Source organism: Oncorhynchus tshawytscha, linkage group LG13 (genome assembly GCF_018296145.1).
Source record: "Oncorhynchus tshawytscha isolate Ot180627B linkage group LG13, Otsh_v2.0, whole genome shotgun sequence".
In the NCBI taxonomy this organism is placed as follows: domain Eukaryota; kingdom Metazoa; phylum Chordata; class Actinopteri; order Salmoniformes; family Salmonidae; genus Oncorhynchus; species Oncorhynchus tshawytscha.
The window spans coordinates 23,158,527-23,184,177 of record NC_056441.1 but is presented as its reverse complement, the minus strand read 5'-3'; the positions used below and the strand labels follow the sequence as shown (position 1 = coordinate 23,184,177).

Below are 25,651 nucleotides of genomic sequence, written 5' to 3'. Positions count from 1 at the left end.
GTCATGACAACTTTAAGCCGTACACTCCACAGAGCTGGGCTTTATGGAAGAGTGGCCAGAAAAAAACAAGCAAACATGTTTGGTGTTTGCCAAAAGGCATGTGGGAGACTCCCCAAACATATAGAAGAAGATACTCTGGTCATATGAGACTAAAATTGAGATTTTTGGCCATCAAGGAAAACGCTATGTCTAGAGCAAACTCAACACCTTTCATCACCCCAAGAACATAATGTTTTTCATCAGCAGGGACTGGGAAACTGGTCAGAATTGAAGGAATGATGGATGGCACTAAATAAAGGGAAATTCTTGAGGGAAACCTGTTTCAGTCTTCCAGAGATTTGAGACTGGGACGGAGGTTCACCTTCCAGCAGGACAATGACCCTAAATTTACCGCTAAAGCAACACTCGAGTGGTTTAAGGGGAAACATTTAAATGTTGTGGAATGGCCTAGTCAAATCCCAGACCTCAATTCAATGGAGAATCTGTGGTATGACTTAAAGATTGCTGTAAACAAGCGGAACCCATCCAACTTGAAGGAAATGGAGCAGTTTTGCCTTGAAGAATGGGCAAAAATCCCAGTGCCTAGATGTGCCAAGCTTATAGAGACATACCCCAAGAGACTTGCAGCTGTAATTGATGCAAAAGGTGTCTCTACAATGTATTGACTTTGGGGGGGTGAATAGTTTCGCACACTCAAGTTTTCTGTTTTTTTTGTCTCATTTCTTAATTGTTTCACAATAAAAAATATTTAGCATCTTCAAAGTGGTAGGCATGTTGTGTAAATCAAATTATACAAACCCCCCAAAAATCTATTTTAATTCCAGGTTGTAAGGCAACAAAATAGGAAAAATGCCAAGGTGGGGGGGTGAATACTTTCGTAAGACACTGTTCCCTCCTTCCACTTCCACAGAGTAGGGGTGTATTTGGACCGGACAGCTGGTACACTATCCTTCCACAGCATCTCCTCTGACAGACTGACCCACCTGTGCACATTCCACTCAAACATTCACTGAGGGGTTTTTCCTTGGGGATGACTCCTCATTTTCCCTGTGCCGCATAAAATAGATCCCTGGGTCCTGGAGGGACACACACACAACACAGATAAATACAGATGCTCACATTTTAGTCATGAATATAACATATGGAAATAGACTGAAGTTGACAGACATTGTAAACTAGATTTACTTAATCAATAGAGTTTATCACACTGTGCTGAGAAACCAGGAATACGTTTTGTGAATAATAATGTGTATATTATGTTTATCTGTCAGATTGTTGACACAATAATCCTGCTTCTTTATAAACAGTTGCAATAACAGTACTATGACTTGAATTTAAACCATGTCACATATTTACTAAATAAAGAGCAATAAAGGTGTTTTTAAAACAGATAAAAAACAATGATTTTAGGCTGCTCTAATTTCTAAGAAGAAAATGTCATGTTCATAATAAAGTGTAGTAATGAGAGGTTTATTTCACTGTTTCACCTTCCACTGACTCTCTCCTTCATTTCACAACTCAGGCTGACCCAGTGTCCACATTACTGTCAAAATAAATCAATGACCCTCCTTTGTTCCCATACACTGTCACGAGATATGTATTTTATAGTGGATTAGAATGTACAGTGCATTTGGAAAGTATTCAGACGCCTTGACTTTTTCCACATTTTGATACTGTCACGATCGTCGTAGTGAGGAGACCTAAGCGCAGTGTGGTGTGAGTGCATACTTTTAATGAAAGAGGAAAAACACAAAGTACACTAAACAAATAAACTTAACAAGACGACCATGACCGCTATAGAAACTGAGTGCTAACATGCAACATCACATAGACAATAACCCACGAACCACAATACAAAACAGGCTACCTAAATATGGTTCCCAATTAGAGACAACGACAAACACCTGCCACTGATTGAGAACCATATCAGGCCAAAACACATAGAAACAGACTAACTAGACATGCAACATAGAATGCCCACTCATATCACACCTTGACCAAACAAAACATAGAAACAAACAACGCAAATAATGGTCAGAGTGTGACAGATACGTTACAGCTTTATTCTAAAATGGATTCAATTGTTGTTTTTTCCTCATCAAATCACAATACCCCATAATGACAAAGCAAAAACTGTAAGGACAGACGCTGCGAGACAAAAAGCAAGTACAGGGAGTGAATATTTAATGAATACAGACAGGAAACAAACAGGAAACAAAACACGAATAGCGTCTGGACAAAGACATAACGACATTAATTCTGACCCGGGAAAGAAACTGAGGAAGTGACAAATATAGGGGAGGTAATTAATAACGTGATGGTGTACAGGTGATTCCAATGAAGCGCTGATGCGTGTAACAATAGTGACATAATGATAAGTGGGCGTAATGATAAGCAGCCTGGCGACCTCGAGCGCCAGAGAAGGGGAGCGGGAGCAGACATGACAAAAACAGGTTTTTAGACATGTTTGCATATTTCTATATTTTTTTAAACAGAAATACATTTACATAAGTATTCAGACCATTTACTCAATACTTTGTTGAAGCACCTTTGGCAGCGATTACAGCCTCGAGCTGTTACGCGGAGCGGAGCAGGTGAACCCAAGAGCAGACCCAGACGAGGAGACTGGGATAAGGTAACCAAGGTATTTACTGAAAAACAGTGAGAAGATGGGGTACAGAACAGGGAAAGCAGGTTGTAGGGAGCCAGGTGCTGAGGCTGAGGCTGGATCGAGGGGAGTGGGGGGTCCAGGACAGGGTAGCAGGACTGACGAGACGTGGGACTGGAGACAGGGCCCAGAGTCAGAGCGGACAGAACTGTAGCAGAGAGGAAAACAGCATTAGGCAAGGGAAAACAGGCACAACACGAAAACAGGATCTATGCAGGAACAAACTGCTAAAAACCGCAGACTGACTGAGCAGAGGTTACAATCTGGCAGCGTGGAAGTGGCAGGGCTGAGTATTTGTAGAGGTCTTGATTATGGAACAGGTTGCAGCTGGTGGGCGTCTGCTCTGCCACCAGCACATCTTTCTCAGCCCACACACAGACACACACATACACACACACACACACACACACACACACACACACACACACACACACACACACACACACACACACACACACACACACACACACACACACACACACAGAAAGAGAGAGGGGAGAGGGGAGAGGGAGAGAGAGAACTGGGGGAGTGGGGGCAGGTTAGAGAGACACAGGATGATCAGTAGAGGGTGTGGCAGGCGAAGATGTAACACAAGTCTTCTTGGGTATGACACTACAAGCTTATTTTCAGGTCTCTTCAGAGATGTTCGATCGGGTTCAAGTCTGGGCTCTGGCTGGGCCACTCAAGGACATTCAGAGACTTGTCCCGAAGCCACTCCTGTGTTGTCTTGGCTGTGTGCTTAGGATCATTATCCTGTTGGAAGGTGAACCTTCGCCCAGTCTGAGGTCCTGAGCGCTCTGGAGCAGGTTTTCATCAAGGATCTCTCTGTACTTTGCTCTGTTCATTTCCCCCCCGATCCTGACTAGTCTCCCAGTTGCTGCTGAAAAGCATCCCCATTGCATGATGTTGCCACCACCATGCTTCACCGTAGGGATGGTGCTAGGTATTTTCCAGTTGTGACGCTTGGCATTCATACCAAAGAGCTCAATATTGGTTTCATCAGACCAGAGAAACCTGTTTCTCATGGACTGAGAGTCCTTTAGGTGCCTTTCGGCAAACTCCAAGCGAGCTGTCATGTGGCTTTTACTGAGGAGTGGCTTCTGTCTGGCCACTCGACCATAAAGGCCTGATTTGTGGAGTGCTGCAGGTTGTCCTTCTGGAAGGTTTTCCCATCTCTACAGAGGAACTCTGGAGCTCTGTCAGCGTGACCATCGGGTTCTTTGTCACCTCCCTGATCAAGGCCCTTCTCCCCTGATTGCTCAATTTTGCCGGGCGGCCAGATCTAGGAAGACTCTTAGTGGTTCCAAACTGGGCACCACTGTGTTATTGGGAACCTTCAATGCTGCAGACATTTTTGGTACTGTCGTGGATATTCTACACAGGGACATTCGAAGTCAATAGAAAAAAGGATGATTTATTATCAGCGCGCTGGAGAGGTTCCAACCAACTCAATGCACCAAGTACACATGTCGATCAGGAGCTCTCTCTTTTGGGGCAGTCCTCTTATCCCTTATATACTCGTTAAAGACACTTTGCATAGGCATAGTTCATAGGGTTGGTTTCTGCATGTGTCTAGCACCGTCTCCTATCTTAACTTGTAGAACATATTCTGGGCGTTCTGCCAGATCGTCCTAAGGAGGGGGTCATGTCGCACCCCCTCATATCTTTACCAAGCACAGGCAGGAACCAAGGATTATTTATGACACTAAGACAAGATTAACATTTTCAAGGCTGTCTCTTCACATTATAAAAATGTCCATCACAGTACCCTTCCCCAGATCGGTGCCTCGACACAATCCTGTCTTGGAGCTCTATGAACAATTCCTTTGACCTCAGGGCTTGGTTTTTGCTCTGACATGTACTGTCAAATGTGGGACCTTACATAGATAGGTGTGTGTCTTTCCAAATCATGTCCAATCAATTGAATTTACCACAGGTGGACTCCAATCAAGTTGTAGAAACATCTCAAGGATGATCAATGGAAACAGGATGCACCTGAACTCCATTTCGAGTCTCATAGCAAAGGGTCTGAATTCTCATGTAAATATCGTATTTCTGTTTTATATTTTTAATATATTTGCAAACATTTCTAAAAACCTGTTTTTGATTTTTCATTACGGGGTATTGTGTGTAGATTGATGAGGAAGAAAAATGTATCTAACCTTAGAATAAGGTTGTAACATAACTAAATGTGGAAAAAGGGAAGACTTTCCCGAATGCACTGAATATGATGTGAAAACTGTTTTTCAAATGGGACTCTCACCTATTTGTTAAGACAAAGCTAACATCCATGGAAAAGACTATACGCTCGATTTCCCTCATTCGTGTTGGCAAGTTTCTCCGAAAAGTCCAACTTCTGGGAAGGTTACCCTCCCCTCTCCATGAAACCCTTTCATTCACGGAAATTAAACTTTGTGACAAAGTTGTGAGTTTTTTTATTTTTATAAAATGATATGCCAAAAGTAAAATATTCTTTCCTGTGAACTTGGTGCCGCTACGTCACTTGGACCTTTGACTGTAGTTACAGTGTTTATTACAGAAGGACAACTCAGTGAAGATAAGATTATTCAACCTTCAATATCACTATGAAGACAGACACACAACCACCAGTCATCCTAGTAGCCAGCCACATCACTTTGTGACATTTAGAATGTTTTTCAAACTTGATAATTAAAATAAAGAGAAATACAGTTTCATGGATTATTTCAAATGTTTTGTTTTTTTACACTGATTAGTAGCCTACCCTGTTTTACTATTTAGCCAGAGGGACACCTTGTCGCACATTGGTTGGAATGTAGTTTTTTCTTTGTTTAATTTAAATAAAACATGTGCTATTTAAATAGCTAGACTACTGTAGACAGAGGACCAATGTTCCAACAAAAAATAATCAGCACTGAACAAATCTGCTGAGCACAAACTGTGCAACTTCCGGCACACGTTTACTGTGAACACTGAGGCTGTGCTCACTTTAAGTAAGTAGGCTACTGTGGCATAATGTAGGCCTACCAGAGTGGCCTTCCGTCAAAAACAATGGAGAAAAATGCATCCTATAATATTTTAACATGCAAATAAGCTGTTATATCATGAACCCTACAGCAGCAGCCAATGTGTGGAGTTCAATGTAAGACTTTTGAAAAAAACATTTAGGGCTTAATATTAACCTGTTTATCACAAGTGGTCCTGCCATTATTACAGGGAATCAGACACATTAAGCTACTCTCTGCCTATTGGCTACTTAGCTTATTCAAGACCGTCTCAAAATACAACACTGCACCTTTAAGAAATAAAAAACCTATATACCTGACACACTTTTCAAAGATGGCTATAATAAAAAAATATATACAGTAGCTATATAAAAGAAAAACATATATATATGGAAATGCACTCCCCATTGGATTATAGCTCACTAACTAGCAAAGAAAATGAACAAATGTTCACAGGTGGCACATGTAGCTCTCGCTTTGATCTCAGAACAAACACATCTACTCGCAAATGGGCATATTGTAGCCTATACACAGTCCAATTCAGAGTGAATGGCACAGATCCATATATGGCGATGTCTGTTTGCATATAGGCCTACTGCAGCTCTGATTGGTTATGGTGCACTGGTCTGTGTAGAGTATGGGCCTGAGTGTGCCTCTCAATGCAATAGAATCCTACTCCAATGCGCTCTGCCCACAAGACAATATCTCGCAGTTAGTTTTGCATACTAAGTCTTGCATAGTTCATTTGTTTCGGTATGTTATGTTGAAAGTGGCTAACATTGCGTTGATTCGATCACAATTCCCACAGTAGAGTGAAACATTAACAGTTTTAACTAAAGGGGAAAACTCAAGAAAGTTGAGTGAAGTTCAATGTCATGCTTCTCTGCTTGGTCGGTGGGAACTGCATGCACGTGGGAACTGTATGCACGTGGGAACTGTATGCACGTGGGACCTGCATGCACGTGGGAACTGTATACACGTGCGCAGTTTAGAGGGAAAATTGCAGAGGACATTATTTTAGGAGTTTGCTATAAGGCTATCTTGTTTGTTAAGTCTGACTCAGTGATAGCTGGTCAGAGCTAGAGTTCAAAGTTCACTTATTGAGCTTTCTTCGAGAACATCAGGGGGATCATTTACGCAATTGTGTGTGTGTGTGTTTGTGCAGGTCTGGGTGGATCTCCAGTTGGCTTCCATCCTGGTGTCCCACCTCCCTCTCTCAGCTGAAGGACGCAGAAGACAAAATGCTCAAATGTAAGAGTGTGTGTGTGTGTTTCCCCTGCTAACTATCATACTTACACATCTCCTCTCTTCTCTTTTCACGCTCTCCCTCCCTGTTCCCTCCGTCTTTCTCCTCCATCCCTATCTCTTCTCACAGCTGTGAAGACTCCATTCTCCCGGCAGCATGTCCAGATATCAAACGTCAACCATTTCTGGACCTTAGCCTTCAACTCTCACATCAAGATACATCTCTTTCTCCCACCCCAGCCCCAGACTCAGTCACCCCCCTAGCCTCAGCACCAGCCCCTTACCTCTTATCCCCAGCCCTCTCTCCAGCCCCAGCTCCGTCCTCCCCTGGTGCTGCTCCATGGGTTTGGGGGTGGTGCGGGTCTGTGGGCCGAGAACCTGGACTCTCTGTGTGGCAGTGGAGTCATGAATGCCCTGAATCTGCTGTGGTTTGGACAGAGCAGCCGGACCCTGTTCAGCGTGGACCCCCAAGGGGCAGAGGAGCAGTTCCTAGGGGCACTGGAGGAGTGGAGGGACAGGGTGGGCCTGGAGGAGATAGTCCTGCTGGGACACAACCTGGGAGGATACCTGGCTGCTGCTTACACACTTACACACCCACACAGGTGAGAGACAGGAGAAAGAGGAGAGGTAGTGTGTGTGGGTGTGTGTGTGTTCATATACTTGTTCAGACTGTGTGTGTTTATAGGGTAAAGCACTTGATCCTGGTGGAGCCCTGGGGGTTCCCGGCCTATCCAGAGAGTCTAGATCAGGAGAAGTCTATCCCAGTGTGGATCAGAGCCATGGGGGCTGTCATGAGTCCCTTCAAACCCCTGGCTGGACTTAGACTGGCCGGACCACTGGGTTCGATATACACACACACACACACCGCAAGCACGTGTACTATTTGATTTGATTTGATTTGATTTACACACACATCGCATACACTACATGCATGCACACACACACACACAAGTGGAAAGAATTGCCACATGTTTCAAAACCAAAGGTGTGAATATAACATATTCCTCCCCCATCCTCTCTCTCCATCCCTTCCTCAATTCCTCTCCATCCTCTCTCTCCACCATTTCCTCCATTCCTCCCCATCCTCTCTCTCCATCCCTTCCGCAATTCCTCCCCCATCCTCTCTCTCCATCCTTTCCTCCATTCCTCCCCATCCTCTCTCTCCATCCCTTCCGCAATTCCTCCCCCATCCCTCTCTCCATCCTTTCCTCAATTCCTCTCCATCCTCTCTCTCCACCATTTCCTCCATTCCTCCCCATCCTCTCTCTCCATCCCTTCCGCAATTCCTCCCCCATCCTCTCTCTCCATCCTTTCCTCCATTCCTCCCCCATCCTCTCTCTCCATCCTTTCCTCCATTCCTCCCCATCCTCTCTCTCCATCCCTTCCTCCATTCCTCCCCACCTCTCTCTCCATCCTTTCCTCCATTCCTCCCCATCCTCTCTCTCCATCCTTTCCTCCATTCCTCCCAAACCAAATCAAATCAAATTGTATTTGTCACATACACATGGTTAGCAGATGTTCTGACAATGCAGTAATAACCAACAAGTAATCTAGCTAACAATTCCAAAACTACTACCTTATAGACACAAGTGTAAGGGGATAAAGAATATGTACATAAAGATATATGAGTGAGTGATGGTACAGAGCGGCATAGGCAAGACACAGTAGATGGTATTGAGTGCAGTATATACATATGAGATGACTATGTAAACAAAGTGGCATAGTTAAAGTGGCTAGTGATACATGTATTACATAAAGATGCAGTAGATGATATAGAGTACAGTATATACATATACATATGAGATTAATAATGTAGGGTATGTAAACATTATATTAGGTAGCATTGTTTAAAGTGGCTAGTGATATATTTTACATCATTTCCCATCAATTCCCATTATTAAAGTGGCTGGAGTTGAGTCGAGTGGTGGCTGTTTAACAGTCTGATGGCCTTGAGATAGAAGCTGTTTTTCAGTTTCTCGGTCCCAGCTTTGATGCACCTGTACTGACCTCGCCTTCTGGATGATAGCGGGGTGAACAGGCAGTGGCTCGGGTGGTTGTTGTCCTTGATGATCTTTATGGCCTTCCTGTGACATCGGGTGGTGTAGGTGTCCTGGAGGGCAGGTAGTTTGCCCCCGGTGATGCGTTGTGCAGACCTCACTACCCTCTGGAGAGCCTTACTGTTGTGGGCGGAGCAGTTGCCGTACCAGGCGGTGATACAGCCCGACAGGATGCTCTCGATTGTGCATCTGTAGAAGTTTGTGAGTGCTTTTGGTGACAAGCCGAATTTCTTCAGCCTCCTGAGGTTGAAGAGGCGCTGCTGCGCCTTCTGCATGATGCTGTCTGTGTGGGTGGACCAAATCAGTTTGTCTGTGATGTGTACGCCGAGGAACTTAAAACTTACTACCCTCTCCACTACTGTTCCATCAATGTGGATAGGGGGGTGTTCCCTCTGCTGTTTCCTGAAGTCCACAGTCATCTCCTTAGTTTTGTTGACGTTGAGTGTGAGGTTATTTTCCTGACACCACACTCCGAGGGCCCTCACCTCCTCCCTGTAGGCCGTCTCGTCGTTGTTGGTAATCAAGCCTACCACTGTTGTGTCCTCCGCAAACTTGATGATTGAGTTGGAGGCGTGCGTGGCCACGCAGTCGTGGGTGAACAGGGAGTACAGGAGAGGGCTCAGAACACACCCTTGTGGGGCCCCAGTGTTGAGGATCAGCGGGGTGGAAATGTTGTTGCCTACCCTCACCACCTGGGGGCGGCCCGTCAGGAAGTCCAGTACCCATTTGCCGAGACCCTGGGTCTCGACCCAACCCTTGAGCTTAATGACGAGTTTGGAGGGTACTATGGTGTTAAATGCTGAGCTGTAGATGAACAGCATTACATTACATTACATAGGTATTCCTCTTGTCCAGATGGGTTAGGGCAGTGTGCAGTGTGACTGTGATTGTGTCGTCTGTGGACCTATTGGGGCGGTAAGCAAATTGGAGTGGATCTAGGCTATCAGGTAGGGTGGAGGTGATATGATCCATGACTAGTCTCTCAAAGCACTTCATGATGACAGAAGTGAGTGCTACGGGGCGATGGTCATTTAGCTCAGTTACCTTAGCTTTCTTGGGAACAGGAACAATGGTGGCCCTCTTGAAGCATGTGGGCACAGCAGACTGGGATAGGCATTAATTGAATATGTCCATAAACACACCAGCCAGCTGGTTTGCGCATGCTCTGAGGACGCGGCTAGGGGTGCAGTCTGGGCCGGCAGCCTTGCAAGGGTTAACACGTTTAAATATTTTACTCACATTTGCCACGGTGAAGCAGAGCCCACAGGTTTTGGTAGCGGGCTGTGTCAATGGCACTGTATTGTCCTCAAAGCGAGCAATGGAGATGTTTAGTTTGTTTGGGAGCAAGACGTCGGTGTCCATGACGGGGCTGGTTTTCTTTTTGTAATCTGTGATTGACTGTAGATCCTGCTACATACGTCTTGTGTTTGAGCTGTTGAATTGCGACTCTACTTTGTCTCTATACTGACGCTTGTTTGATTGCCTTGCGGAGGAAATAGCTACACTGTTTGTATTCGGTCATATTTCCAGTCGCCTTGCCATGATTAAAAGCAGTGGTTCGTACTTTCAGTTTTGTGCAAATGCTGCCATTAATCCATGGTTTCTGGTTTAGGGAAGGTTTTAATAGTCACCGTGGGTACAACATCACCGATGCACTTGCTAATAAACTTGCTCACTGAGTCAGCGTATACATCAATGTTGTTGTCTGAGGCTATCCGGAACATATCCCAGTCAACATGATCGAAGCGTGGAATCCGATTGGTCGGACCAGCGTTGAACAGACCTGAGCAAGGGCGTTTCCTGTTTTAGTTTCTGTCTATAGGCTGGGAGCAACAAAATGGAGTTGTGGTCAGATTTTCCAAAGGGAGGGCGGGGGAGGGCTTTGTATGCGTCGCGGAAGTTAGAGTAGCAATGATCCAGGGTTTTGCTAGCTCGAGTCGCGCATTCGATATACTGATAAAATTTAGGGTGTCTTGCTTCAGATTAGCTTTGTTAAAATCCCCAGCTACAATAAATGCAGCCCCAGGATAAAAGGTTTCCAGTTTACATAGAGTCCAGTGAAGTTATTTCAGGGCCATCAAGGTGTCTGCTTGGGGGGGGATATAAACGGCTCTGATTATAATCAAAGACAATTCTCTTGGTAGATAATGCGTTCAGCATTTGATTGTAAGGAATTCTAAGTCAGGTGAACAAAAGGACTTGAGTTTCTGTATGTTGTTATGATTACACCACGAGTCGTTAATCATAAGGCATACACCCCCGCCCTTCCTCTTACCAGAGAGATGCTTGTTTCTGTCGGAGCGATGCGTAAAGAAACCAGGTGGCTGTACCGACTCTGATAACGTATCCCGAGTGAGCCATGTTTCCGTGAAACAGAGAATGTTACAATCTCTGATGTCTCTCTGGAAGGCAACCCTTGCTCGAATTTCGTCTACCTTGATGTCAAAAGACTGGACATTGCCGAGTAGTAAACTCGGGAGCGGTGAGCGATGTGCCCATCTATGGACCCTGACCAGACGACCTCTCCGTCTGCCCCTTCTGCGGCGTCGTTGTTTTGTGTTGCCTACTGGGATCAGGTCCATTGTCCTGGGTGGTGGTCCGAACAGAGAATCCGCTTCGGGAAAGTCGTATTCCTGGTCGTAATGTTGGTTGCTCTTATATCCAATAGTTCTTCCCGGCTGTATGTAATAAGACTTAAGATTTCCTGGTGTAACAATGTCAGAAATAGTACATTAAAAATCTAAATACTGCATAGTTTCCTAAGAATGCAAAGCGAGGCGGCCATCTCTGTCGGTGCCATCTTGCTTGATATCCCCATAGTGGTGAAACAGCGTTTAGGAACATGACAGTACCATATGGTTGGGCTAAGAGACCAATGTTAGATCGTATTGGACAGATCCAACCAGACATTCCAATATCCATGATCTATGGGTCCCGATCCAGTATCGACAGCGACTCGGGATTCACTGTCTAGAAAATGCATACATTCCACTCAACATTCATTGAGCCCCTCTACCCAGGGATTGGCACTTGGGTTGACTCCTCATTGTCTCTGTGCCGGATAAAATAGACCCCTGGGTCCTGGAGACACACACACACACACACACAGCACAGATAAATACAGATGCTCACATTTTAGTCATGAATAAAACATATGTAAACAGACTGAAGTTGACAGACATTGTAAACTAGATTTACTTACTCAATAGAGTTTATCATGAGACTGTGCTGTGAAACCTGGAATATTTTTTGTTTTTTCTTGGTGTTTGTGAATAGTAATGTGTATATTATGTTTATCTGTCAGATTGTTGACACAATAATCCTGCTTCATTTTAAACTGTTGCAATAACAGTACTATGACTTGAATTTAAACCATGTCACATATTTACCAAATCAAGAGCAATAAAAGGTGTTTTTTTAAAACAGCCTACTCTTATTTCTAAGAAGAAAATGTTGTGTCCATAATAAAGTGCAGTAATGAGAGGTTAGAAGTCCGTAAGACGGCAGCCATCCCCTCCAGCTCCTATATTCCATTCCAATATTATGTTCCAATTAATATATTTTTATTAATTAAAAACGACTATTGAAAAACTTTTGCTCCTGAATGAACTTTAAAGACTGCTGGGATTTCAAATCTTCCATTTCTCAAATAATATTTACTGCAATTGTACATAATGTATTGTATGGAAAAGGAACAACAAAGAAATAACAAAGAAAATGAATGTTCAGGTGAGTTGAAAAGAGGGACTAATGGTGACGTGCGACACCCCCGCCATATTTTATTTAAATAATTAAAATAAGACAACTAGACTTAGCTTTTAAGTATTACTTACTAAATCATTTCCAAATAAAACTGTTTAGATGGATTTTAACACACTTGTGTAAAACCATATGCCATAACTTTCTACCGGGTACCGGGTAACTGGTAGAACTGGAAAATAGTATACACTCGATTTCCCTCGTTCGCGTGCTGCGCAGTGTTGGCAACTTTCTCCGAAAAGTCCAACTTCTGTGAAATCCAACTTCAGTGAAGGCTACCCGGTGCTGTAGCTGGAATCAAGTGCATGATCTATATATCTATAGGCAACCTGCTGTAATTCAGCCAATAACATAGCGAGTTACAAATTCGGTAATAGGACAGAAAACAGCGTCGAGTCGAATTATTTTTAAATTCCTTCTCTAACATGTCGATTAGCCTCTATTGCGCCTAAAGGTGTGTGTGTGTGTGTCAGGCAGTCTCTCTCTCTGTTGCCAATCACCACTCCTACTTTGTTTCTCTGCATGGATGACAGATAATCATCACAGTTCACTATGAGGAGGATGGCGAAGGATCTGCAACCAGCCGAGCAACGGTGAGTAGACCTAGGTTTTAGCCAAGGTATTATGGTGCGCTATTCTAGACTTCCAAATCCATCATTTACAAAATACGCTTTCAGGAATGATAGGCTAGGCAACTGCGTTGCCCAATATGTCTCCAAAGTAAACATCTTGTTAACTATATTTTAAAATGCTTAGCTACTTGATGAAGTGCTATAATTCAAACACCTATTGTGCCTCTTCCATGAAACCCTTTAGTTCTCTAAAATATTTTAGATTTGTGACAGGGTTATGTATGTTTAAAAAACGATGATACGCCTTAACAAAGTAAAATATGATTTCCTGTGAACTTGGTGCCGCTACGTCACTTGGACCTTTGACTGTAGTTACAGTGTTTATTACAGAAGGACAACTCAGTGAAGATAAGATTATTCAACCTTCAATATCACTATGAAGACACAGACACACAACCACCAGTCATCCTAGTAGCCAGCCACATCACTTTGTGACATTTAGAATGTTTTTCAAACCTGTAACTAAACTTAAGACATATCATGAAAGTTGTTTTTATCACACTGAAATTATTACCCAAATGATTAGTATCTTACTGTCACGACTTCCGCCGAAGTTGGCTCTCCTGCCTGTTCGGGCGGTGCTCGGCGGTCGTCGTCACCGTCCTACTAGCCACTACCGATCCCTTTTTCGTTTGTCTGTTGGTTTTGTCTTATTAGTTTCACCTGTGTGTATTTTAGTTTAATTAACGTCCTTATATGTAGTAGGTTGTCCCGCCCTTGTTTTGTGTGGGATTGTTTTTGTATTCATGTCATTTGGTGTACCACTTGTGTTTTATTCTCCGGTCTATTTTTGATCCTGTGTTGGATTATTCACCCTGTATGTTTGGGTTGACCATGTTTTTTTGTGCGCCGGAGAATAAACTGTCGAATCACTGAAACCTGCTCTCTGCGCCTGATTCCACCCACCTTGATAAAACGTGACACTTACTATTTAGCCAGAGGGAGACCTTGTTGCACATTAGTTGGAATGTAGCTTGTTCTTTGTTTAATTTAAATTAAACATGTGCTATTTAAATAGGTAGACCACTGTAGACAGCGGACATTATTGTAGGAGTGCGCTATAATGCTGTCTTGTTTGTGAAGTCTGACTCAATGATAGCTGGTCAGAGCTAGTTAGAGGCTAGTTAGAGGTCAAATTTCACTTATTGAGTTTTCTTCGAGAATATCAGCTTGATCATTATGTGTGTTTGTGCAGGTCTGGGTGGATCTCCAGTTGGCTTCCATCCTGGTGTCCCACCTCCCTCTCTCAGCTGAAGGACGCAGAAGACAAAATGCTCAAATGTAAGAGTGTGTGTGTGTGTTTCCCCTCCTAACTATCATACTTACACATCTAATCTCCTCTCTTTTCACACTCTCCCTCCCTGTTCCCTCCATCTTTCTCCTCCATCCCTGTCTCTTCTCACAGCTGTGAAGGCCCCATTCTCCAGGCAGCATGTCCGGATATCCAACGGCAACTATCTCTGGACCTTAGCCTTCACCTCTCACATCAAGCCCCATTCCTCTCTTCCACCCCAGCCTCAGCCAAAGCCCCATCCCTCTCTCCCACCCCAGCCTCAGCCCCAACCACATATCTCTCTACCACCCCATACCCAGCCCCATCCCTCTTCTCCACAACCCTCTCTCCAGCCCCGTCCTCCCCTGGTGCTGCTCCATGGGTTTGGGGGTGGTGTGGGTTTGTGGGCCCAGAACCTGGACTCTCTGTGTGGCAGTGGAGCTGTGTATGCCCTGGATCTTCTGGGGTTTGGACAGAGCAGCCGGCCCCTGTTCAGCGTGGACCCCCAGGGGGCAGAGGAGCAGTTCCTAGGGGCCCTGGAGGAGTGGAGGGACAGGGTGGGCCTGGAGGAGATAGTCCTGCTGGGACACAACCTGGGAGGATACCTGGCTGCTGCTTACACACTTACACACCCACACAGGTGAGAGAGAGAGGAGAAAGAGGAGAGGTAGTGTGTGTGGTTGTGTGTGTTCATACACGTGTTCAGACTGTGTGTGTTTATAGGGTAAAGCACTTGATCCTGGTGGAGCCCTGGGGGATCCCGGCCCGTCCAGAGAATCTAGATCAGGAGAAGTCTATCCCAGTGTGGATCAGAGCCATGGGGGCTGTCATGAGTCCCTTCAACCCCCTGGCTGGACTTAGACTGGCCGGACCACTGGGTTCGATATACACACACACACACCGCAAGCACGTGTACTACACACACATCGCATACACTACATGCATATATACACACACACACACACACACACACACACACACACACACACACACACAGAGTGGAAAGAATTGCCAGATGTTTCAAAACCAAAGGGGTTAATATAACATATCCATTCCTCCATTCCTCCCCCATCGACTCTCTATCCCTTCCTCCATTCCTCCCCATCCTCTCTCTCCATCCTTTCCTCCATTCCTCCCCCATCCTCTCTCTCCATCCTCCATTCCTTCTCTCCCATCCTTTCCTCCCATTCCTCCCCATCCCCCCTCCTCTCTCCATCCTTTCCTCCATTCCTCCCCATCCTCTCTCTCCATCCTTTCCTCCATTCTCTCTCCCCATTCCTCCCCCATCCTCTCTCCATAACTTCCTCCATTCCTCCCCACCTCTCTCTCCATCCCTTCCTCCATTCCTCCCCATCCTCTCTCTCCATCCTTTCCTCCATTCCTCCCCATCCTCTCTCTCCATCCTTTCCTCCATTCCTCCCCATCCTCTCTCCATAACTTCCTCCATTCCTCCCCACCTCTCTCTCCATCCCTTCCTCCATTCCTCCCCATCCTCTCTCTCCATCCCTTCCTCCATTCCTCCCCATCCTCTCTCTCCATCCTTTCCTCCATTCCTCCCCATCTCCATCCTCCTCCATTCCTCCCCATCCTCTCTCTCCATCCCATTCCTCCCCATCCTCTCCATCCTCCATTCCTCCATTCTCCTCCATTTCCTCCATCCCTCTCCATCCCTTCTCCATCCTCTCCATCCTTTCCTCCATTCCTTCCTCTCTCCATCCTCCTCCATTCCTCCATTCCTCCCCATCCTCTCTCTCCATCCTTTCCTCCATTCCTCCCCATCCTCTCTCTCCATCCTTTGCTCCATTCCTCCCCATCCTCTCTCTCCATCCTTTCCTCCATTCCTCCCCATCCTCTCTCTCCATCCTTTCCTCTGTTCCTTCCTCCTTCTCCTCCTCTTCTCTCTCTCAGGTCCTATGTTGATCCAGACCATCAGGTCTGATTTTAAACAGAAGTACTCTTCAGTGTTTGATGACAACACCGTATCAGACTACATCTACCATCTTAACGCACAGACACCAAGGTACAGTAGGTACACACACACACACAAATGTACGCGCACACACATACACTAACACCGGTTCTCTGTCCATAGTGGTGAAACAGCGTTTAGGAACATGACAGTACCATATGGTTGGGCTAAGAGACCAATGTTAGACCGTATTGGACAGATCCAACCAGACATTCCAATATCCATCATCTATGGGTCCCGATCCAGTATCGACAGCGACTCGGGATACACTATCCAGAAAATCCGACCAGATGTGGACATCATCGTGAGTTAATTATTAATGTGGCAAGTTTTCTGAATGTGTTATGAAATAGACTGGTCATTCACGCACAGCAATGTACGGTTGTTGTTATTCGATGTCAAGTGTTTCTCTTTTTCAGTCTCTCTATCCCTCACTTCAATCTCTCTCTTTCTCTCTTTCTCTCTAGGTGATAAGGGGAGGAGGTCACTATGTGTTTGCTGACCAGCCAGACGACTTCAATCAGAACGTTCTTCACATCCTGGCCAGGATGGAGGGAGATAAGGAGAAGAAGAGTGGTGTGGATGAGAAGGAAGGGAAATGAGGAGGTGAGAGGAGAAGATTGAGGGTTAAATAAAGAATGGCAGATGAGAAGGGGAGAAGAGAAAGTAAAGGAGGGGGAGAAGGAGAGAGACATGGAGGAGTTGTTACAACTTCTTGGCTCTGAGGAGTAGGAGGACGATTGTTACGTTCAGACTTTGAACACACACTTTCCTCACTGAGGACGTACTAGCGCTAGGCTGGTATGCGATGGTTAGATCATCATTTTGTTTTAGGTTGATATGGGAGGGCTTGCTAATGATCTATGCTGACATAAGCTGCCGCTGGTCCATGTTGACTCCAATGCTTCCCACAGTTGTGTCAAGTTGGCTGGATGTCCTATGGGTGGTGGACCATTCTTGATACACACGGGAAACTGTTGAGTGTGAAAAACCCAGCAGGGTTGCAGTTATTGACGCAAACCGGTGCGCCTGGCTCCTACTACCATATTCCATTCAACGGCACTTTAATCTTTTGTCTTGCCCATTCACCCTCTGAATGACACACATACACAATCCATGTCTCAATTGCCTCAAGGATTCAAAATCCTTCTTCACCCTGTATCCTCCCCTTCATCTACACTGATTTAAAGTGGATTTAACAAGTGACATTAACAAGGGATCATGGCTTTCACCTGATCAGTCTTATGTTGTGGAAAGAGCAGGTGTTCATAATGTTTTATACACTCAGTATGTGGGCCGATATACGATATATATATATATATATATATATATATATATATTACCTATACTACATCCACCTCTCATCAGTATGCCCCTGTACAGCCAGTGAAGGCAATGTTGTGTATATCATCTTTGTAAAGAAATGTCAAATGTATTGTTTTCTTAAATATAGAATAATGTACATGGATGTTTTGCCTGTTGACAAATGTCCATAGTATCATGTCTCAAAGCTGTTACCAGTATGCTAAAACTTTATATTCACAGAGTAAGCAAGGGAACAGAGAGACCCCCCCAAAAAAATCTATTCTAAGAAACTGTTGAGCAATGTTTTAATGCTTGTAGAGGGAGAGTTGATCCCAAAGGAGAAACTTGTTTTCTGTGGTGAACTAGTATAAAGTTGACTGGGGTTTTTCTTTCTTATTTGACACTTCACCCATACTGTTGCCTAACTAACCTCCATAGGCATACTGGTCCAGTCTCCCGTCATGTTTGAGACCGACTATTTTGCAGTCCGCGACTACAGCCTGACTGATCTACAATTACCCTGTATCCTAAATAACTACTCATTATGATTTATAGATCAGTCAGTTCCCTCTGACGGTGATCAATAATTAAGCGAATTTGATGCTCTTGAACATGACCTCTCTCTACAGAGCCAGCTCTGCAAATGTACCGCACAACAGGATAAAGGATGTTTTCATCAAAATAATGTTCTTTATGATATGAGGACTGGTATGGAGGCCATATTATTTACTATATGTTTGTATTCTTCTCTTTTATTTCTTATTGTTGTCGTTGTTGAGAAGGAACCTATAAATAATGATTTCAATGGAAGGTCTATACCGTGTGTATCCTGTACATACAACTAATAAAACCAACTATTGGATGTTTCATTTGTTCATTTATTGATTATCATCGCTCAGATAATATCTTTATTCCCATCTCAAACTGCTCACTGTGCCATACTTCCAAGTCTTGTTCATTACTTAACTGAGGAAGCCTGGATGGAAGCAGAGGCTAAGCTTTTACCAGTAGGGGAGTAATGGTAGTGTCAGGTTGGGGCCACAAGGGGGCAGGGTAGCACAGCGTCAGTGTTCTGAGATGACAATAACACCACAGAGTCAGTTACATTGTCTTCTCCATTCCACTGAATGACATGACATCTTTACATACTCACTGATCTGAGAAAATTACTAAAGAGGCATTCCAGGATTGGTACATCCATTCTCCAGCCCCATCCCGGCCTCTGCTCTTAACAAAAACAAGAGGCAGAGGTGTTGCTTTTTCAATCCCAGATTTCCCCCCTTTAAATGGTTCCAAGCACAAACACAAATCCAGTGGTTTTAACCAGGTGCTGGAGGTCAAAGAATATGTTCAGCAAAAAGTCAAACTTCCCACACTATGACCTGTTTAGTGTGTTGAAACGTTCCAGCCCTTAGGTCTTGGTGCACTTTCACTTAGATATAATTCAGGACTGTCTCAATGCCAATTTCTAAGAGGATACATCATGATCAATGTCTTCCCCTAAATGGAAGTACACACACACACAGAGGCCCAAAGACACACTAGTTCTCCATACACAGACACCAGTAGTCAAACACACTAGCTTTCTGCTTCTCAATCAATCCCACATCCGTAGCTAATGCAGTGCTGGGCCCTCCTCAGGAAGCTTTAGGTCTATTAGTGTGTGTGTGTGTGTGTGTGTGTTTATCTGTCTTTGTATCACTTTAGAATTAACTTCCATTTATCGGAAGACAGCAGGCAGGGAGAGAGCTGACAAAACTCTTTGTGGTGTGTGTGTGTGTGTTTGTGTTTGGTGCTTCTTAATTTGATCACTCTTTTGTTCCTGAGAATTTTCCTGCAAATGCAAACTTGTAGTGTATTCAAAGTTTAAAAACAATTCTAAAGTTATACATTTCCACTTTAAAAAGTCAGACTTGATTTGTGGTTAGAATTTTTTTCGGCCATTAATTATAATCTACATAATTCACAATTCCTGTTGCTGCAGGATAATTTTCCTGCTGTAACAAACTGACTCAAATTAAGATCCTACATCTGTAGGGTTCAGTTAACTGTAATTCTCCCTGCTTGCTTGAGTTGTGATTGTATTGCTGTGACAGTATGAGTGTACCCCCTTTCTCTCTCCCTCTTTCTCTCTCCCTCTTTATCTCTCTCTCGCTCCCTCTGTCTCTCTCTTGCCCTGTCTCTCTTTCCCTCTTTATCTCTCTCTCTCCCTCTTTCTCTCTCCCTCTTTATCTCTCTCTCGCTCCCTCTGTCTCTCGCTTGCCCTGTCTCTCTTTCCCTCTTTATCTCTCTCCCTCTCCTTCTCACTCTGTCGTTCCTTCCTGAGGGGTTTTGCATCCTGAAGTAGATCAAGTCCCTAAAGATCAGTATCATCCATTCAACTGGGATTAGATACCACACACAGTCCAGACAGTGGTAGGATAAAGAGTGAAAAAGAAAGATGGAGGGAGGGAATGAGAGAAAAAAGAAAGATGGAGGGAGGGAATGAGAGAAAAAAGAAAGATGGAGGGAGGGAATGAGAGAAAAAAGAAAGATGGAGGGAGGGAATGAGAGAAAAAAGAAAGATGGGAGGGAATGAGAGAAAAAAGAAAGATGGAGGGAATGAGAGAAAAAAGAAAGATGCACAGAGGGAGGGAATGAGAGAAAAAAGAAAGATGCACAGAGGGAGGGAATGAGAGAAAAAAGAAAGATGCACAGAGGGAGGGAATGAGAGAAAAAAGAAAGATGGAGGGAGGGAATGAGAGAAAAAAGAAAGAAAAGGACAGTGAGACAAGGAACAGCTGTAATAATTCATATCTTCTGTTGATATGATTTATATCCCCCCGTGCACTGCACCACGCCCTAATGGTCCTAACAGAAACTCAGACAGACATGCAGATCACACATCAATTTAACACTGGGACAGATATGTATATTACATCAACTTAAACACTGGGACAGATATGTATATTACATCAACTTAACACACTGGGACAGATATGTTACATCAACTTAAACACTGGGACAGATATGTATATTACCTCAATTTAACACTGGGACAGATGTATATTACATCAACTTAAAACACTGGGACAGATACAGTGCCTTGCGAAAGTATTCGGCCCCCTTGAACTTTGCGACCTTTTGCCACATTTCAGGCTTCAAACATAAAGATATAAAACTGTATTTTTTTGTGAAGAATAAACAACAAGTGGGACACAATCATGAAGTGGAACGACATTTATTGGATATTTCAAACTTTTTTAACAAATCAAAAACTGAAAAATTGGGCGTGCAAAATTATTCAGCCCCCTTAAGTTAATACTTTGTAGCACCACCTTTTGCTGCGATTACAGCTGTAAGTCGCTTGGGGTATGTCTCTATCAGTTTTGCACATCGAGAGACTGAAATTGTTTCCCATTCCTCCTTGCAAAACAGCTCGAGCTCAGTGAGGTTGGATGGAGAGCATTTGTGAACAGCAGTTTTCAGTTCTTTCCACAGATTCTCGATTGGATTCAGGTCTGGACTTTGACTTGGCCATTCTAACACCTGGATATGTTTATTTGTGAACCATTCCATTGTAGATTTTGCTTTATGTTTTGGATCATTGTCTTGTTGGAAGACCCAGGAAGACCCAGACCCGTCCCAGTCTCAGGTCTTTTGCAGACTCCATCAGGTTTTCTTCCAGAATGGTCCTGTATTTGGCTCCATCCATCTTCCCATCAATTTTAACCATCTTCCCTGTCCCTGCTGAAGAAAAGCAGGCCCAAACCATGATGCTGCCACCACCATGTTTGACAGTGGGGATGGTGTGTTCAGGGTGATTAGCTGTGTTGCTTTTACGCCAAACATAACGTTTTGCATTGTTGCCAAAAAGTTCAATTTTGGTTTCATCTGACCAGAGCACCTTCTTCCACATGTTTGGTGTGTCTCCCAGGTGGCTTGTGGCAAACTTTAAACAACACTTTTTATGGATATCTTTAAGAAATGGCTTTCTTCTTGCCACTCTTCCATAAAGGCCAGATTTGTGCAATATACGACTGATTGTTGTCCTATGGACAGAGTCTCCCACCTCAGCTGTAGATCTCTGCAGTTCATCCAGAGTGATCATGGGCCTCTTGGCTGCATCTCTGATCAGTCTTCTCCTTGTATGAGCTGAAAGTTTAGAGGGACGGCCAGGTCTTGGTAGATTTACAGTGGTCTGATACTCCTTCCATTTCAATATTATCGCTTGCACAGTGCTCCTTGGGATGTTTAAAGCTTGGGAAATTTTTTAGTATCCAAATCCGGCTTTAAACTTCTTCACAACAGTATCTCGGACCTGCCTGGTGTGTTCCTTGTTCTTCATGATGCTCTCTGCGCTTTTAACGGACCTCTCAAATCAAATCAAATCAAATGTTATTTGTTATATACACATGGTTAGCAGATGTTAATGCGAGTGTAGCGAAATGCTTGTGCTTCTAGTTCCGACAATGCAGTAATAACCAACAAGTAATCTAACTAACAATTCCAAAACTACTGTCTTATACACAGTGTAAGGGGATAAAGAATATGTACATAAGGATATATGAATGAGTGATGGTACAGAGCAGCATAGGCAATGCTGAGTGACAAGCCGAATTTCTTCAGCCTCCTGAGGTTGAAGAGGCGCTGCTGCGCCTTCTTCACGATGCTGTCTGTGTGAGTGGACCATTTCAGTTTGTCTGTGATGTGTATGCCGAGGAACTTAAAACTTGCTACCCTCTCCACTACTGTTCCATCGATGTGGATAGGGGGGTGTTCCCTCTGCTGTTTCCTGAAGTCCACAATCATCTCCTTAGTTTTGTTGACGTTGAGTGTGAGGTTATTTTCCTGACACCACACTCCGAGGGCCCTCACCTCCTCCCTGTAGGCCGTCTCGTCGTTGTTGGTAATCAAGCCTACCACTGTTGTGTCGTCCGCAAACTTGATGATTGAGTTGGAGGCGTGCGTTACAGGACTGTGAGAGCCAGAAATCTTGCTTGTTTGTAGGTGACCAAATACTTATTTTCCACCATAATTTGCATATAAATTCATTAAAAATCCTACAATGTGATTTTCTGGATTTCTTTTTCTAATTTTGTCTGTCATAGTTGAAGTGTACCTATGATGAAAATTACAGGCCTCTCTCATCTTTTTAAGTGGGAGAACTTGCACAATTGGTGGCTGACTAAATACTTTTTTGCCCCACTGTATGTATATTACATCAACATAAAACACTGGGACAGATATGTATATTACATCACCTTAAAACACTGGGACAGATATGTATATTACATCAATTTAAAACACTGGGACAGAGATGTATGTTACATCAATTTAACACTGGGACAGATTGTATATTACATCAATTTAAAACACTGGGACAGATATGTATATTACATCAATTTAACACTGGGACAGAGATGTATATTACATCAACTTAACACTGGGACAGAGATGTATATTACATCAACTTAACACTGGGACAGAGATGTATATTACATCAACTTAACACTGGGACAGAGATGTATATTACATCAATTTAACACTGGGACAGATATGTATATTACATCAATTTAACACTGGGACAGATATGTATATTACATCAACTTAACACTGGGACAGAGATGTATATTACATCAATTTAACACTGGGACAGAGATGTATATTACATCAATTTAACACTGGGACAGATATGTATATTACATCAATTTAACACTGGGACAGAGATTTTGTCGCGGCTTTCTTCCTGGGAAGGAGAGGCGGACCAAAACGCAGCGTGGTTATAGTTCATGGTTCTTTAATAAGAAAACTCAAACAAACTAGAAAACAATAAACGTGAAAACCGTAACAGTCCTAACTGGTGCATAAAACACAAAGACAGGAAACAATCACCCACAAAATACCCAAAGAATATGGCTGCCTAAATATGGCTCCCAATCAGAGACAACGATAAACACCTGCCTCTGATTGAGCACCAATCTAGGCAACCATAGACTATGCTAGACACCTAAATTGAACACAACCCCATAAATCTACAAAAACCCCTAGACAAGTTAAAACACATAAATCACCCATATCACACCCTGGCCTAACCAAAATAATAAAGAAAACAAAGATAACTAAGGCCAGGGCGTGACAGATGTGTTACATCAACTTAAAACACTGGGACAGAGATGTATATTACATAATTTTAACACTGGAACAGATATGTATATTACATCACCTTAAAACACTGGGACAGATATGTATATTACATCACCTTAAAACACTGGGACAGATATGTATATTACATCAACTTAAAACACTGGGACAGATATGTATATTACATCACCTTAAAACACTGGGACAGATATGTATATTACATCAACTTAAAACACTGGGACAGATATGTATATTACATCACCTTAAAACACTGGGACAGATATGTATATTACATCACCTTAAAACACTGGGACAGATATGTATATTACATCAACTTAAAACACTGGGACAGATATGTATATTACATCACCTTAAAACACTGGGACAGATATGTATGTTACATCAACTTAAAACCCTGGGACAGATATGTATATTACATCACCTTAAAACACTGGGACAGATATGTATATTACATCACCTTAAAACACTGGGACAGATATGTATATTACATCACCTTAAAACACTGGAACAGATATGTATATTACATCAACTTAAAACACTGGGACAGATATGTATATTACATCACCTTAAAACACTGGGACAGATATGTATATTACATCACCTTAAAACACTGGGACAGATATGTATATTACATCAACTTAAAACACTGGGACAGATATGTATATTACATCACCTTAAAACACTGGGACAGATATGTATATTACATCAATTTAACACTGGGACAGCTATGTATATTACATCAATTTAACACTGGGACAGATATGTATATTACATCAATTTAACACTGGGACAGATATGTATATTACATCAATTTAACACTGGGACAGATATGTATATTACATCAATTTAACACTGGGACAGATATGTATATTACATCAACTTAAAACCCTGGGACAGATATGTATATTACATCAACTTAACACTGGGACAGAGATGTATATTACATCAACGTAAAACCCTGGGACAGATATGTATATTACATCAACTTAACACTGGGACATATGTATATATTACATCAACTTAAAACACTGGGACAGATATATATATTACATCAACTTAACACTGGGACAGAGATGTATATTACATCAACTTAAAACCCTGGGACAGATATGTATATTACATCAATTTAACACTGGGACAGATATGTATATTACATCAACTTAACACTGGGACAGATATGTATATTACATCAACTTAACAATGGGACAGATATATATATTACATCAACTTAACACTGGGACAGATATGTATATTACATCAACTTAAAACACTGGGACAGATATGTATATTACATCAACTTAACACTGGGTCAGATATGTATATTACATCAACTTAACACTGGGACAGATGTATATTACATCAACTTAACACTGGGACAGATATGTATATTACATCAACTTAACACTGGGACAGAGATGTATATTACATCAACTTAACACTGGGACAGAGATGTATATTACATCAATTTAACACTGGGTCAGATATGTATATTACATCAACTTAAAACACTGGGACAGAGATGTATATTACATCAATTTAACACTGGGACAGAGATGTATATTACATCAATTTAACACTGGGACAGAGATGTATGTTGCATCAAGTTAAAACACTG

The 25,651-nt window shown here is 43.0% G+C and overlaps 1 protein-coding gene and 1 pseudogene across 1 annotated transcript; both read left to right on the top strand.

Moving 5' to 3' along the window:
- Positions 1-2,669: 2,669 nt before the first annotated feature.
- Positions 2,670-7,784, top strand: LOC121839024 (annotated as a pseudogene).
- Positions 7,785-12,904: 5,120 nt separating this feature from the next.
- On the top strand, positions 12,905-17,823 carry LOC112264503 (1-acylglycerol-3-phosphate O-acyltransferase ABHD5). Its single transcript, XM_042295427.1, has 7 exons — positions 12,905-13,306; positions 14,541-14,626; positions 14,751-15,258; positions 15,342-15,496; positions 16,527-16,638; positions 16,711-16,891; positions 17,055-17,823. Exons 1-7 carry the CDS (start codon positions 13,266-13,268, stop codon positions 17,187-17,189), a joined length of 1,218 nt encoding a protein of 405 aa, XP_042151361.1. The 5' UTR covers positions 12,905-13,265; the 3' UTR covers positions 17,190-17,823.
- The last annotated feature ends 7,828 nt before the right edge of the window (positions 17,824-25,651 follow it).

Coding starts and splice junctions, on each gene's coding strand:
- LOC112264503 (XM_042295427.1), top strand. CDS start 13,266: ATGAGGAGGATGGCGAAGGATCTGCAACCAGCCGAGCAACG. Junction 15,259..15,341: donor ACACTTACACACCCACACAG/GTGAGAGAGAGA, acceptor GTGTGTTTATAG/GGTAAAGCACTTGATCCTGG. Junction 16,892..17,054: donor GACCAGATGTGGACATCATC/GTGAGTTAATTA, acceptor CTTTCTCTCTAG/GTGATAAGGGGAGGAGGTCA.